This window comes from Vitis riparia, chromosome 6 (genome assembly GCF_004353265.1).
Source record: "Vitis riparia cultivar Riparia Gloire de Montpellier isolate 1030 chromosome 6, EGFV_Vit.rip_1.0, whole genome shotgun sequence".
Taxonomy (NCBI): domain Eukaryota; kingdom Viridiplantae; phylum Streptophyta; class Magnoliopsida; order Vitales; family Vitaceae; genus Vitis; species Vitis riparia.
Genome location: NC_048436.1, coordinates 13,481,074 through 13,496,335, shown reverse-complemented (window position 1 = coordinate 13,496,335; position 15,262 = coordinate 13,481,074). Strand labels below are relative to the sequence as shown.

The window sequence follows — 15,262 nt, the reverse complement described above, 5'->3', positions numbered from 1 at the left end:
TACATATATTATATATATATATGGGTGTCCATGGGGATGACGGGGACGCTCATCCCCGTATCTGCGGATGAATACTTGTTTTCTTATTCAAAGGCCGACGCCGTAGTAGACCAACATGGTGAGATTCTGATGATTATGATTCTCAGTTGCAATTGTCCTCTCAATTTGATGAATTCTTTTAGTTTTCAGGTTTTGTGGATTGGAATGATTGGACGATTAGGGTCAAGAGAGGGGGGAGGTGGGTCTCATTTCTGATTGGTTGATCACCGCTGTGAGCTAGGGCGTGCATTTTGGGATTCTATTTGGTTTTGGGACGAGGTTAGGGTTTTTTTTTTCTTTTTTTTTTTTTTGGAGGAAAATGGAGACGTCTGGTAGCAATTCAAGATACGGAATCCATATCGCTGCTTCCAACTTCATCCAGGCGCCATTGGCGGCGCTTTTGGAGTATTCTGGTATTTTCAGCACCAGGTCTTCTTCTTCTCAGGAAACCGACGGCTTGATTGCTCCTTCACCTGCTTCGCTCGATAGCTTTCAGTCCCGCTCCGACGATCGCGATCGCGATCACGATCCGTCGTCTCCTGCCTCCACTCCTGAGGAGGTTTCCATTAGGATTATCGGTGCTGGAGAGCAAGAGCGAGAAGCCGTTTCTCTTGACAATGACCGTTCTTCATCGGAGCAAATTTCTGAGGCTCCCGCCGTTTCGGACACTAGCAGGAATGAAAGTGGGAGTGGTGTAGCGGCTGTTAATTCTGGCGGGTCAGCTGCCGATGGGGAGCCTGCCAATGGGGGCAGTGTTAATAACAGGGATTCTTCTTATCAGAGATACGATATTCAGCAATTTGCCAGATGGATCGAGCAGATTCTTCCATTTTCTTTGCTTTTATTGGTTGTTTTCATCAGACAACATTTGCAAGGTACTTCTCTATCCTCTTTCCTTTGTTTCTCCCCTCAAGCCATCATAATCATGATGTGGTTTTTTGTTTCAGTGAAACACATAGCTAGACAACATGCTTTTGTGTTGATTGTATGGGTTGGTTTCTTAGACACAGATATTGCCAAATTTCTATTCATGGCCTGAACTCTAGTTTTAAAAATGTTACTTAAGTTGTACATCTTATGCTGTACCTCTTGTTGGACTATTCGACTGACTTGTTCCCGATCCATGTAGACCTAACTTTGTTATTGTGCAAGATATTTCAGGTTTCTTTGTTACGATTTGGATTGCTGCAGTCATGTTTAAATCAAATGATATTCTACGAAAGCAGACAGCTCTAAAGGTGTTGTGACTTGCATTTTCTTTTCCAAGCTTCCAAGGACTATTAGTTTTAAGCCAGCAAATAATTCACCTTACTTATATACCTTTTTTTTTTTTTTTTTTTTTTTTTTCTGGGTTTATGATAATGGAGAAGCTGGTTTCTGCAGGGGGAAAGAAAATTATCTGTTCTCACGGGCATCACTGCAGTGTTTATGCTTCATGTTATCTGTGTTTATTGGTGGTATCGGAATAATGACCTTCTATATCCTCTGGTTTTGCTTCCTCCAAAAGCAATACCTCCATTCTGGCATGCTATTTTCATCATCATGGTGAATGGTAAACACTTGAAAGTGCTCTTTTATCCGTATTTACTTAGAAAAATGTGTATATGCCTCAAGTGGCTATGGCAATATGTTGTGGAATTTATACATAACTGAGATTGTGCTTGAAAGTAAAATTCTCACCTTCCAGATGTCACTGGCACATAAAAAATAGAGGCAACAGGATAATGACATGGACTATGATAGCCAAATAGAAGATTGTCAGAAGGCGATAAAAATTCAAGTAGATTGATGTAGGTTGAGATGACTTGAAGTAGACCAAGAGCCTTTATGTTCCACTTTATAAAATGGTACCCTGTGGCACCAAAATGGAACAAATTTGACAACATCGGTGGACATTTTTTCCATTCCCATATTATGATTGACACATGTTCTGTTAAAATGAATGGTGCTGTTATCAACAAGTACCTTCTGTAATACTTTCACCATTGAAACTGTCTTTGGATCACATTTCATGGGTGTCTTTTAGTCGAATACGACATGTTTCTACTTTTCTGCCCCATCCATTGGTCAATAAATCTGGTTGGATGCTTCTGTGCATTAATTGTTGGATTGATAGATCCATGGCACATTCTCAGTGTTTGTTTCCCTATTCAGATACAATGGTGCGTCAAGCAGCAATGGCTTTAAAGTGCTTACTTTTGATGTATTACAAAAATAGTAGAGGCCGTGATTATCGTAAGCAGGTAACTTAAATAATGAATTTCCCAAAGTTATTTAGTGTTTATGCTTCTAGTCTTTCCTTTATATTTTCCAGAACTTCTTGACCACATATGTTTTGTTTTTCCAGGGTCAGATGCTAACTCTTGTTGAGTATCTATTGTTGCTGTACCGTGCCTTGTTGCCTACACCAGTCTGGTATCGGTTCTTTTTGAACAAAGAATATGGAAGCCTCTTTTCTTCATTGACTACAGGGTTGTATTTAACTTTTAAGCTTACATCAGTTGTTGAGAAGGTATGCTTTTCTATAGATATACAATCCTGTCAATTTCGACTTTTCATGCTTTTGATTACATAAAATCCCCTAGAAAGCAGAAGGATTTAATGTCAAGTTGCCATTAAAAAAGCAGAAAAAAATTGATGCACTTAATGTCAAGTAGAATGGTTTTGCATGGCATATTATTATTATTATTAATATTATATACATGATTTATATTTTCCTATAAAAAAGATTATTATTCATATCATCATCATTATTTATTTTGGTGAGTAAAGATTGTATTATCAGCAAAAGAAAACCAGGAAGGTGTACATGATGTATACAAAGAAGCCAAAAGGCCAAAAGAATAGTGCAAGGGCACAAAGAAGAGCAACCACTCTCTACTTAGAACCTAACCAATTCACAAAATCCAACATTGACAAGGAACAATCCCCTATGCACACTCTAATCCAATCCAAAAAGATACAAGAAGGAATGTCTAATTGCTTGGTCCCTATTTTCACAATTTTAAAAAGCTCTCTTGTTTCTATCCCTCCAAATAGCCCAAAACAAACACAGTGGAGCAACCATCTAAGCATTCTTTCTCTTCTTTCCTACCCACACTCACTCAAAAGAGCACTCATAACTGAAGAGTACATAACCCATTGCACCGCACCCCAAAAAGAGCATAAATCAGCTGCCACAAAAAAATTGCTTTCAAATAATGAAGTAGAATATGGTCAGCCATTTCTTCTTTTTCTTTGCACATGTAGCATTTGTTAGGATCTTCGAACCCTTCCTTTTGAGTTGATCTAGAGTTAGAATCCTACCCCATGTTGCTTCACAAGCAAAAAAGCTAATCCTCGATGGCACCTAAGAGTTCTAGACTATGCCAGATGGAAATGGCTCTGACCTCCTATTTGATAAAGAGAAATAGAAGGACTTAACTATAAAGTTGCCATTCTTCATGAACAACCACACCAAATTATCTTTAGTGTTCATACTAATGGAATGTTGATGCAAATTCTTGAAAAAGACTTCTACTTCCTTGAATTCCCAATCATGCAATTGTCTTATAAACCTAGGGCTTCAACTACCATCGTCCTATATATCAGCTACCCAAACATTTTTTGAAGAGGTAGATTAGGGCTTTGGTAAAGTCTACTCCTTTTAGATTTAAGAACATGTGGTTGTTCCATCTAGAATTCAAAGATAATTTTACTATTTGGTGGAGAGAATTCCAGTGTGATGGGTGAGAAGGGTCGTCATAAGTTTATGACGAAGTTACAATTTGTTAAATCCTAATTGAAAGAGTGGAACAAAGTGACTTTTGGAGAGTTAAAAGAAAGGAAGAAAAACATTCTTATTGATATTGCTAATATTGATGTTTAGAGAAGGAAATGAATCTTTCGTTAGAGCTTTCAAAGCAGAGAACCATTCGAAAAGGGGAGTTGGAGGAGCTACAGTTAAAAGAGGAGGTACATTGATGGCAAAAATCTACGGTGATGTGGGTAAAAGAAGGGGATTGTAATTCTAAATTTTTTCTATAAGGTGGCTAATGGTAGGCGCAACATGAAGGATAGAAAGACCTTGGAAAATAAAGGAGGAGCAATTTTGGGTAAAATTGATAGCATTTCAGCAGAGATTTTGCAGTTTTTTAAGAAGTTATATGCGAGCCCCCCCCCCTGGAGAATCTTGGAGGTTAGAAGGGTTAGATTAGATTGGTCACCCATTTCGGCAGAGAGTGTAGCTAGGTTGGAACGTGCCTTTACTGAAGAAGAGATTCATCAAGCCATATTTCAGTTAGATAAGGTTAAAGCTCTTGGCCTTAATGGCTTCACTATTGCTATGTTTCAGGAGTGTTGGGATGTGATTAAAGAGGATTTAATTAAGGTGTTCTTAGAGTTTCATAGAAGTGGGGTATCTAATCAAAGCATGAATGCCACCTTCATTGCATTAGTGCCTAAAAAAAGTCAAACCAAAAGGATGTTTGATTTTAGACCTATCAGCTTGGTCACTTGTTTGTATAAGGTCATAGCCAAAGTCTTATCAGGGCAGTTACAAAGTGTTCTCAATGAAACTATTCATATCACACAAGGAGCTTTTGTTCAGGGAAGGCAAAGTTGGACACCATGTTGATAACCTATGAGATAGTGGATGAGAAAAGATGGTTTGGAGAGGAAGGGGCAGTTTTCAAGATTGATTTTAAAAAGGCCTATATCACGTGGATTGGGGCTTTTTAGACCATGCACTTGAAAGGAAGGGGTTCACTCTTAAATGGAGGACTTGGATGAGAGGTTGTTTATCCTTTTGTCTCTTTTGTAGTTCTAGTAAATGGTAACGCCAAAGGTTGGGTCAAAGCTTCTAGAGGATTGCGACAAGGAGATCATTTATCTCCTTTTCTCTTTACCATTGTAGTTGATGTGCTAAGTAGATTGATGTTGAGGGCTAAGGAGAGCAGGTATTAGGAGGTTTTAGGGTTGGTAAGAGTGGGACTATTGCTTCCCACTTGCAATTTGCAGGCGACACTATCTTTTTTCAAGAGATTGTCCATAAGAATTGGAAACTTTTAAGATAATTTTGGTCGTGTTTGAGCATATTTCTTGACTTAAAGTCAATCTAGAGAAGCGTACCCTCTTTGGTACTCTAGGTTCTCCTTACTAGCATCACAAAGAATGAGAATATTATCTACAAATAACAAATGAGAGACCTCCACCCCCCCTCCAAATCTTCCCTTGATCGAGAAGTCTTTTATAAAACCCTCCTTTGCCCTGATAAGAATGTGGGAGAGAACCTCCATGGCCATAATGAATAGATAATGGGACAATGGATTACCTTGTCTCAAGCCTCTAGAACTTTGGTAGAAACTTGAGGGCAATCCATTGACCAAGACAAAGAAACACACTAGATAGATGCACCATATGATTTAGTTAATTCATTTGGAGCCAAAACCTTTTTTTTTTTTTTTTATAGGCAAATAAGAGTATATATATTAATGACTATAAAAGGGATGTCAAACTAAAGTGGAAAATACAGTATATTGGAAGTACACAAGTGAAACAAAAAAATCAGCTATAGTAGCTACAAAACCATGTTAAAAAGAAGAGTCCACCCATTCTATAAAATCTAATAAAGAGGTTGGGCCTTCCTACCTGTCTCCTAAAAGGAACCCTTAGTTATGAGGGAATCCTTAAGGGCTTGGATAGTGTGTTGTTCCCCTTCAAATGATTTTGCTCCTTCCAAATTATCCATAAAAGGCAAAAAGGGGCTTTACTCCAAACCTACAAAGCTACTGTGCCATCCCTCCAACAAATCCTTAATAGAAAAAGGAAGAACCTACAAAATGTCAAAGAAGGAGAAGAGAAAGTGCCATAACTCTTTAGCTACCCCACAATGGATGAGAAGGTGATCCACCGATTCATCCGCATTGGCATAATAGAACTCCAATTAACATGATCACAAGCCTTTTCAATGTCAAGCTTACAAATGTCCAACCTTTTCAATGTCAAACTCCAATTTTTATTATTTTTTGATAAGATATTATTCGTATCATTATTGTTATTTATTAATTTTTACTATTATCATTTTATTGTTGTTATTATTACTTATTAGTATTATTGTTATTGCATTATTATAAATTCTTATATTTTCTGGATGTTAGGTTCAATCCTTCTTTGCTGCATTGAGGGCCTTATCGCGTAAGGAGGTGCATTATGGGTCTTATGCCACATCTGAACAGGTTGGTAAATTCTTTTTGAGTTATACATCTTTACAAAAATGTGTGCATCTTCTTTTTGTTTGCCCATGAAAAAAGGTTTGCATGTATTTATGTATACAAATGTTGGTATGCTTTGGATTACAAGATTTTCCCTTGGAACCCATTGAACTCTATTCTACCCATGGGCTATGTTGCATGGGTTTATGTGCTGGTATGTTTTTAGGTGTTTGATCCTTCACTCCAACAGATTATAGGATATGGGGACTTGGCTTAAAAATGTGCTAAGATGGGTAGGATGGAGTGAGGACACTTGGCTTGAGAAGTGCATATTGAGGGTGAGAATGGCAAAGGGATTGTGGGGAGATCTTTGATTAATGAAGGGCTCTTTGGATTGTCTTTCATTTCTCTAGCATCCTTGATTTGAAGATTCATGTGTAGCTCTCTAGACTATTATTCAACTCTCTGACATCCTAATTTTGAAGGTTTAAGTCTCTAACTACCTTGGTATAAAGTAGCTTCAACTTAGGATCTTCTTAGGTATTCTTTATGAAGGGTTTAGGACTTCATGCAGTTTTTGTTAGGGTGTCATGGAAATTTTATTAGAAAAAAGAACGATTAGTTTGAAGGATGACTCTTTTATGCTGGTTTTAGACTATATGAAAAGAGAGAAATCGTAGAACGATTTCAAAGCCATCAGATGTGTTGATAGATTGTTTTTGAGAGCCAAACAATATGGCATTCTGAAGGGATTTTTTGTAGGGAGAGGTAAATCCATGGTGACTTATTTACAATTTACCAATAATGCCGTTTTTCTTTTTCTCAAGCCTTAAGAGTAGATGGCTTGTAAATCTTCAAGCTTGTTCTCTTGATTTTTGGATTTGTCCTAGGGTTGAAGATTAATTTTGACAAGAGTATCATTAGGAATCAATGTAGGTCATCTTAAATGGATTTGCCTTGCTTTTAGAGTACAAAATTTTATAGTGGCCCATCTTGTACTTAGGTCTTCACTATTTATGGGAGGTGGAGAACCTTTCTTTTCCTTTTTTGATAAGCAAAAAGTGCATGATATATATAAAGCACCAAAAGGACGCACCAAAGCACATAGGATATATACAAATAGCGCCTAAAAGCATAATTAACAAGAGAGAACACAAAAAACAACACCCTCTCTTAACAAGATCCCAACCACTTTACGAAATTGTATAAAGATATAGAATTTATCTCTATGTACATCTTTATCCAAATAAACAAATTACTAAGAAAGGAAAGTTTCAAATATCGAGTTGAATGCTCCTTATTATCAAACAACCTATGATTCCTTTCCTTCCAAATTGTTTAAAAAATACATAAAGGAATTGCTCTCCAAACCTTCTCTCGTCTTTTTCCCACATAGGAACTATGTTACCCTAATAGAGCTTCCTTAACGATAGTAACTTGCACCCAATAGATACCGAACAGATCAAACAACGACTGCCAAAGGACCTTGACCTTTGAACGATGGAGGAGGATGTGACCTATGGATTCTTCCTCTTCTTTGCAAAGAAAACATCTATTGACCAAAGATCACACTCTTTTTTTAAGTTGACCTATAGTCAAAACCTTTCCCAAAGTAGCCTCCCATGCAAAAAAGTTAACTTTAGAAGGCACCCACAAATTCCAAACTACTCTCTTTAGAAAGGAAATCAAAACTCTCAGTTCCAATGCAACATATATATGCTTAACAAAGAACTTATTGTTGTTCAAGTTCATCCGCATCATCTTGTCTTTCCTCACACTATCAACTTTTCCTTGCAACATTGGAAATAAATCATTAACTTTGTCCACTTCCCAATCATTTAAAAGTCTTGAGAAACAAGGGTTCCAATGACCCCTCTAAGGCATATAAAGAAGGGAAGGAAACGCACAACGGTTCATTCCTACACCATTTATCCTTTCAAAACTCCACCCTTCTTCTATTACCCTCCACAAAGGAAGAACTATGAACAAATTTGTTTCACTCCTTCCTAATAGATTTCCAAAGCTTGAATCCATACCCATCTCTAACTTCACGGGACCACCACCCACCCTCTTACTCCCCTTATTTTCCACTAATGACTTGTGGCTAAAAGGCACCTTGTTTAGTTGCATATCGCCAATTCCATTTGCACAAAAGTGCCTTAGGAACTCTCTTTGAATTTACTCCAACCTCAATTTGATTTTTTAGTAGTTTTTTTCCCTTGTGATAAGCAAACCTTTTTGTGTCTCATGTTCTCTCTGTTCTAGGTATATCTTTCTTTGATCTTTGCTTATAAAAAAAAATTCACCTATTTTTCTAGATGTGAAATTCTATTATTTTTTATCATCTCATATTTTTTCCTAGTTAGTTTCTTTTTTAGAACTTTATCTAATTTAATTCCTTTCTTTGTTTAGAGCTTAAAGGTCTCCCCTAAAGTCAAGGCCTTTGTGTGACTTATGGTGAATAAGAAAGTTAATACCAACAACACGCTTTAAAAGAGGAGTCCTTTCAAAGCCTTTTTTCTTAGTCAGTGTGTTTTGTGCTTGGCTAGTGGTGAAAAAGTTCACAATCTCTTTTTACTTTGCTCACTTCATTAGCTTTACGACTGTGTCATAAACTAGTTATACTTATTGGGATTTTGTATGCATGCCCCCTTTCCTCTTCAAAAATGTGATAGATGATGGTTTTACCCTTCGAAGGTTGTAAGTCTTTTAAGAGGTTAGGGTCTATGGTGTGTGATTAGTCTCACTTTGATTTGGACTATTTGGCTAGAAAGGAATGCCAAATTTTTTTAGGATGGATGGAGATGTATGGAGATATTTTGAAACTTGTTTTATTTCTATACTTCTTTGTGAACCTCTACCGTAGATGAATTTGTTGGTACCCATTTTGAGCTTGTTAATGTTAAATTGGAATTATATTCAAGAATTTAATTTGGGAGACTAAAATTATGTGGTTTTGCCTTTAGTAGGTTCTATGAGGTTTGGGTATCTATCAGAAGGAGGAAACTTGCCAGGGTAGCCCAATTAGTTGGGGCGAACACTAATAAGTGTGGTCTCAGTAAGTGGCACACGATCTTGGGTTTGAATCTTGCGATTGATGATACCTTGAACTTACCTGGTGCTAGTTGTTGTGGGGCGGTCAGCACCCCGAGGTTTGGGTTCACATGGACAAGCTTGGCCATGGAAGGTTTCTCGATTATATATATATAAACAATCAAAAGGAGGAAGATTAACTTTGATAAAAAAACATCCTATATAGCTTATCAATATACCACACTTCATTACTTCTCATGTGGGGAAAAGTAGGTCTAAGGTTGAAGCAGTGTTTAAGAGCAAGCCACATTTGGTGAATTGGCCGATAGTTTGTATGGAAAAGATGAGTGAGAATTTGAGTATTAGAAGTTTCTCCATTATAAAGAAGGCTCTTCTCAGTAAATGGTGTTAAAGATTTGCAATTGAGAATGAATCCCTTTAGAGGTGGTTGATTACAAAGAACTATTGAGAGGATTGATGCCCGAAGATGGCTTACCTTGTTTAGGGACATGCAGCTAATTCAATTAACATTCATTTCAACCACCAAATCAAAACCCTCAAACCACCTCTTCAATCAAGAGGTGGTGCTGGACCTAGAAGATTGGCCCCAATTCCTAAAATACCTTATGAACTTCCAAACCCTTGAATGGATGTAGGTAGACATTAAATGTCAAATTGTGTGTAGATTAAGAGGTGTTAGTCACATTTCATATATGCTGCTCAGTCCTTTCAATTTCATTTCATTAAGAAAGTCTAGTGGCCCCATTTCAATACTTTGCTTGTCAAAAACAAGATCTAGGTGGTCAAAGAGGTATTGGTATATATGACATAGTGGCTATGGGTAGTACTTGCACACATGTTATTTCTTTTTAGGAACCAAGTCCATATTAAGAAAATTTGTTGGATCTTTGGCCTAGGTAAATTGTAACCCCCAAGCACAGTGACTTTAAAAAAAATATTTCAATAAAAATTGTTCTCATACCACCTAACGAACCAAAAATAAAAAATTAAAAAGAAAGGTAGCAGTTTTTCTGATGCTTGGATGATCTTTGAATTTTTATTTTTTATTATTATTATTATTATTATTATTATTATTATTTTAAGGTCATAGATCCTTCCTGGTTGTTTTATTCTTGCATAGAAGTGTTGCAATCTAAGTTATTTGTAATTTAATGCAGGTTAATGCAGCAGGGGATCTCTGTGCTATATGCCAGGAGAAGATGCATGCTCCGATTTTGCTTCGGTGTAAACACATATTTTGTGAAGACTGTGTATCAGAATGGTAACCTCTTTCTGCCTTCAGTATCTCTAATCCTATAAGGATTATGATTTCTAACCTCTTTTTTCTCTTTCATGAATAATTTTCTGTTCCATGCATTGAGGTGTTAAATCTACTCTTCATGACCTTTAACCAAGAAAGACCCCAATCTTTCCTCAAGGTTATGGATGAACTGTATCAGTATTACCTTGGAAGAGGTCGCTTGGTGTGTTTTCTTCATTAACAATTTAATTTTAGTTGATGTGGACATACTGAAGAGAAAAATAAGAACTATGGATGGATGGAATAAGAACATTTGAAGGTAAGCAAGCCTAAGACAAGATTTAGGAAATTTGGTTTCAGTAAATTAGGAGTGAAGATATGCTTACCTGCAACAGTTGATTGTGTTCAAGGTCCTCTACCTTTAATTGCAGATTTGATATATGTCTACTGGAATTTGTGCATTTGTGTTGATAAACAAAAGCAATCATGGTTGTAAACATAGATGCATTAGTTGACTGCCAAAGCCTTCAGCATTAATGGAGATCAGCTGAAACATGTCTAGAGGCAGAGTTTGGTTTGGGATTGATCCGAAATTCTTTGAGATTTCGGTGGATTTTGTCAAAAGGAAAGTTGTCTCGGGTGACTACTGAGAGGGGAAGAAGCTTTTCGATGTGGATTTCATTTGGAGAAAAAGGCTTGGCTTCATTATTGGAAGGAGTGGAAGCTTGCTGTCAGAAAACGAATTTGAAAGTCTTCAGCAACTCTTGGCTAGAGGGTGGAAGAAGCTATAAACTCCAATTGCGTCCTAATGAGGCTTGAAGGTTTCTTTGTGTTTAGTCTTTTCAGTGGAAACAAAAAGGTTTGTTTTGACCTTCCCTGAAGGTAAGGGATTGCTGGGAGGGTGGTCAGTTCTAGCTCAGAAATTGAGAACTTGTGGGGTGAAGTATAGTTTAAAGCAGTTGTGTTAAATGCTAGGGCTCTCCCTGTTCAGAGGGAACGGATTGTGGGGACTAGGACTGATGCCTCTCTGGCTAAGGAGGGGGGAGTGCCTCGGGAGAGTGAGTTTGATTTGGTGTGGTTACAACTTGGGGATGCTAATGCCTTCAACAAGTTGCATCACCTTATCAGTGCTTGGTGGGGAGATGGGGAGAATCCGCGGATGAGACCCTGTCTTTAACCCTTTTAAAGGATTGGGCTAGGAAGTTTTGGAGATTAAAAGGGAATCTATCTTTGTCCTTGTTGGGAGGTTTGTTGATTCTGTTTGATTTTGACCACATAGGGTTCTGCAAGAAGGTGAACAGGTTTATAAACAAAAATCTCTTTTGCTTGATAGATGGAACCTAGAGGTTGGCTGTTTTAGAAAGAGTGTTTGGGCAAAAAGTGATTGGGTAAGGCTGGTTAGGACTATTGCTGTTCCTTTGGGGCAGAGTTTTCTTCAATTAGGTGGGTGATGCTTGTGGGAGATTCCTAAGGGTAGATGAGGAGACTGCCCCTGGGGGGTGGGGGATGGGGGGAGAAGGGGAAGAATCTACAGTCAGCTAGGGTTTTGGTCAAGACAAATGGGAGGAAGGTGTCGGGCAGTTTATAGGTAGCTGTAGGGCAGTCCTGTTTCTCAGTTCAGCTATGGTGGGAACTCCCACCTTGGGTGGATCAGGTGGTTCCCTGTAATGAAAGCTGAAAGAAAGGAGAAGATGATGGTTACTTCATGTGTGCGATGGAGCATGGGATCTGTGGGTCCTCAACAACGGAAAAAAGTGTCTTTGCATAAGGCCTTTTTTGGGATTAGGTTAAATTGTATATTGGGGACGGTTCTTTGTCGATGTTAGGATTTGTGGATTGGTTAGGCTCTTTATAGGGCGGGTTTGTTAGTTTTTGTGTCTTTGCATTTCCCTTTTGGGTCCTATGGTTACTTTGTATATATTGTGTATACCCTTTTTTATTTATATTACATTTTCTTTATCTACCAAAAAAAAAAAAAAAAAATTAGGATTGAAGATATCGAGGGTGAGAATTATCCAAGCATAATCAATTTCATTCTCTTGGTTCAATCATCCATGAAGAGTGGAGATTAGGTTGTAGTATTGGCACCTATGTAAAAGCCTAAAAGGAAAATTATATAAGACACTAAGGCCATCAATTTTGTTGAACCGCATGAACAAGTACCTGTTCATATATGTTCAGGGATCATATTTGGCAAATTATAAATATCAAGGATATGACAATACATACACTTAGTTTATGGATTTCAATGCTTTAGTTAAAACAATTTCATTTGTGATGACTTGTGTGATACGTGTAAGAGCAAAGGCTTGGGATGTGTTTAGGCATTCCCTTTGGGTTTGAATGGATTTTACATAACATTGAAAGAAAACTCATAATCTAAAATGGTTCGAAGAAAATGGGAGATATCACCATAACAGATGATGGTGTCGGGTCAATTTCAAGTTTTGTGAAAGTATACAATTTAAAAAGGTTTTTACCATCTTGGAAACTTTTATTAAGCACTTGGTCTCCTTTGTTGGAGACTTTTTTTCCCTATAAGTGCTTAAAGCTTTTATAGTGTGTACATTACTTTTTCTGCCTACAGTCTATGCAGATAGTTTTAGTTTTTGTGAAGTGTATGTGCAGCTTTCTAATCAGAAATTGTACATCTTGGAAAGATTGCTCATCATTCTTTGTATTTACTGTTAAATGACTATCTTTGTTTCTGATTTAAAAAAGGAAATTCATCAAGATGTTTATGATGTTTTGGGTAATTCTCCTGTTCACACTATTAATTTTCTACCTTCCAATAATAGTCCGAGGGATGGAAATATTGAAGAAAGCTATGTGCTAATCAACTCTATGACAATAGTGGCTTAAAAAAACCAATTTAAATAATATTTCGTCAATGAGTGAGCACGGATTGAATAAAAGGGGAAAAGCAATTTGATAGAGAAGCCAATGTATTTTTTAATGCCTAGCAAAAAAAATATTACAGCAGTAAGCAAAGTATCCTTAGTAGATGTTGAAAAATTAGCATGAAGAGCTGAAGATCCATCAAAAGTTGGAGTGACCACACAATAACAATTCATAAGAACAAGACAACTTAGAGTTCATTTTAAAATTCTCTCTAGAAAACGTCTCACCTTTTGATCAATTTCATGGGGCAGTATCCTCTTTAGTGTAATTGTCAATTTTATTAGATTTAAATTTCTATAATCCTAAGGTGTGGATGACTAGGAAGGGTAGAAATAAATGTAGTAATGAGAGAGACCATCAGTCATTTTGAATGGAGGCTCACCTCGGTTTCAGAGCATGTATATGCTCTCTGCAATTTTTATGTCTTATCTTGTGCCATTTCTCGTTCCATCTTCATAGGATGTGTATTTCACCATAAGGTGTGTGAATCTTTCATAAACCTTCACTCCATTAACATATGCACATGTGTGTTAGTTAGTTTACCCTCTATATTTGGGTTTCAAATTTTGTATATAATGCTTTTATATATTGCCTTTTCTCTTCTGTTCCTAAGCGTTCTGGATGGGGATCATGTTTTTTCAGGTTTGAGCGAGAGAGGACATGCCCATTGTGCAGGGCCTTGGTTAAACCTGCTGATATCAGATCATATGGTGATGGATCGACTAGTCTGTTTTTCCAGATATTTTAGGATTTTACTTGCAAAGATAATCAGGCAACTTGTGCCTTGAGACCAGAGATCACTTGGTTGGAAAATATCGAGTTTCACCATTAATTCAGAGTAGAATTTTTGCTGAGTTACTATTTTCCCGTGTCTAGTCCATCTGGAAGACCCAAACTGGAGGTGGAGTAGTTGTATCTCAATGTAATGTTGTATGCGCGAGGTGGATATATGTCATTGGTCTGTCAATGGATAAAACCATATGGGTAGCTTTATGACATATATCATATTGTCTATAGAGGTTTTTATTTTTATTTTTACATATGTTGTATTCTTGGAGGATATATTTTATTGACTTCTCAATGGATTCTCAAATAGACGGTTGCCTTGTGACACATACACATATATCTATATATATATATATTGTTTATAAAAGGTTTATTATATGTAAACAGAAACCCTCTCTCTCTCTCTCTCATTCGAGCTAAGATTGATTGTGAAGTGGTCATTCATTATGTTTTTCCCACAAGGCAGATAGTGATTTAGTCATCTCTCTTGTTGGTTGACTTCAGGTGTGTTGTAGTGCAATGGAGCATGTTTCATAGCCCTACAGAGAGCACAGAGCATGAAAAATGGCAAATATGGAAGTGCCCTAGGGCCTAGGGGTCCAAAGGTGGCAAAACGGAAATACCCCAGGGTCCAAATTTTGTTTTCTTTTTCTCTGCCGAGCGTCTCGTTTTAACTGCAGCCACAGGAAAATGTTGATTACTATTGCCAAGCTGAAAGTGGTTGAATGAAACATAATCAATATTTGGTATTTATCCATACCTCTTGGATGACAATATGATCAGAGAGAGTAGAAAGAAGCATGTTTTTGGCAAGATCCGCAGACAGTGCATGAGGAACAAGCACATTGAAAATGTATTACCATGGAAACAAATAACAGGAGAGTTAGCAAGCAATTCCCAATATGATAAATGTAGATGTGAAAAACGCATGCACCTGTGCACATCAAACCAAATCCTAGATTCATGCTCACCACTTCAAAACTAGTCACCAAATCAACCCCAATTCATGTGGGATTTCAGCTTGCAAGTTCGCCGGGGGTCTGCAACCAAT

At 37.3% G+C, this 15,262-nt stretch overlaps 1 protein-coding gene across 4 annotated transcripts; it reads left to right on the top strand.

Annotated features, from left to right (window-relative positions):
* Positions 1–12: 12 nt before the first annotated feature.
* LOC117916556 (E3 ubiquitin-protein ligase RNFT1-like) lies at positions 13–14,581 on the top strand. 4 transcript variants are annotated; one of them, XM_034832647.1, is made up of 9 exons: positions 13–118; positions 190–914; positions 1,192–1,277; positions 1,423–1,591; positions 2,194–2,282; positions 2,387–2,551; positions 6,177–6,254; positions 10,442–10,545; positions 14,068–14,581. In XM_034832647.1, the coding sequence occupies exons 2-9, from the start codon at positions 359–361 to the stop codon at positions 14,171–14,173; spliced, it is 1,353 nt and encodes a 450-aa protein (XP_034688538.1). In that variant the 5' UTR covers positions 13–118; positions 190–358; the 3' UTR covers positions 14,174–14,581. The 4 variants fall into 4 exon arrangements, with proteins under 4 accessions (XP_034688538.1, XP_034688542.1, XP_034688539.1 ...); XM_034832648.1 differs by having other exon boundaries at positions 48–118; positions 183–914; XM_034832650.1 differs by having other exon boundaries at positions 51–914; positions 1,201–1,277.
* Positions 14,582–15,262: the final 681 nt, after the last annotated feature.

Coding starts and splice junctions, on each gene's coding strand:
- LOC117916556 (XM_034832647.1), top strand. CDS start 359: ATGGAGACGTCTGGTAGCAATTCAAGATACGGAATCCATATCGCTGCT. Junction 915..1,191: donor CATCAGACAACATTTGCAAG/GTACTTCTCTAT, acceptor TTATTGTGCAAG/ATATTTCAGGTTTCTTTGTT. Junction 1,592..2,193: donor TTTCATCATCATGGTGAATG/GTAAACACTTGA, acceptor TTCCCTATTCAG/ATACAATGGTGCGTCAAGCA.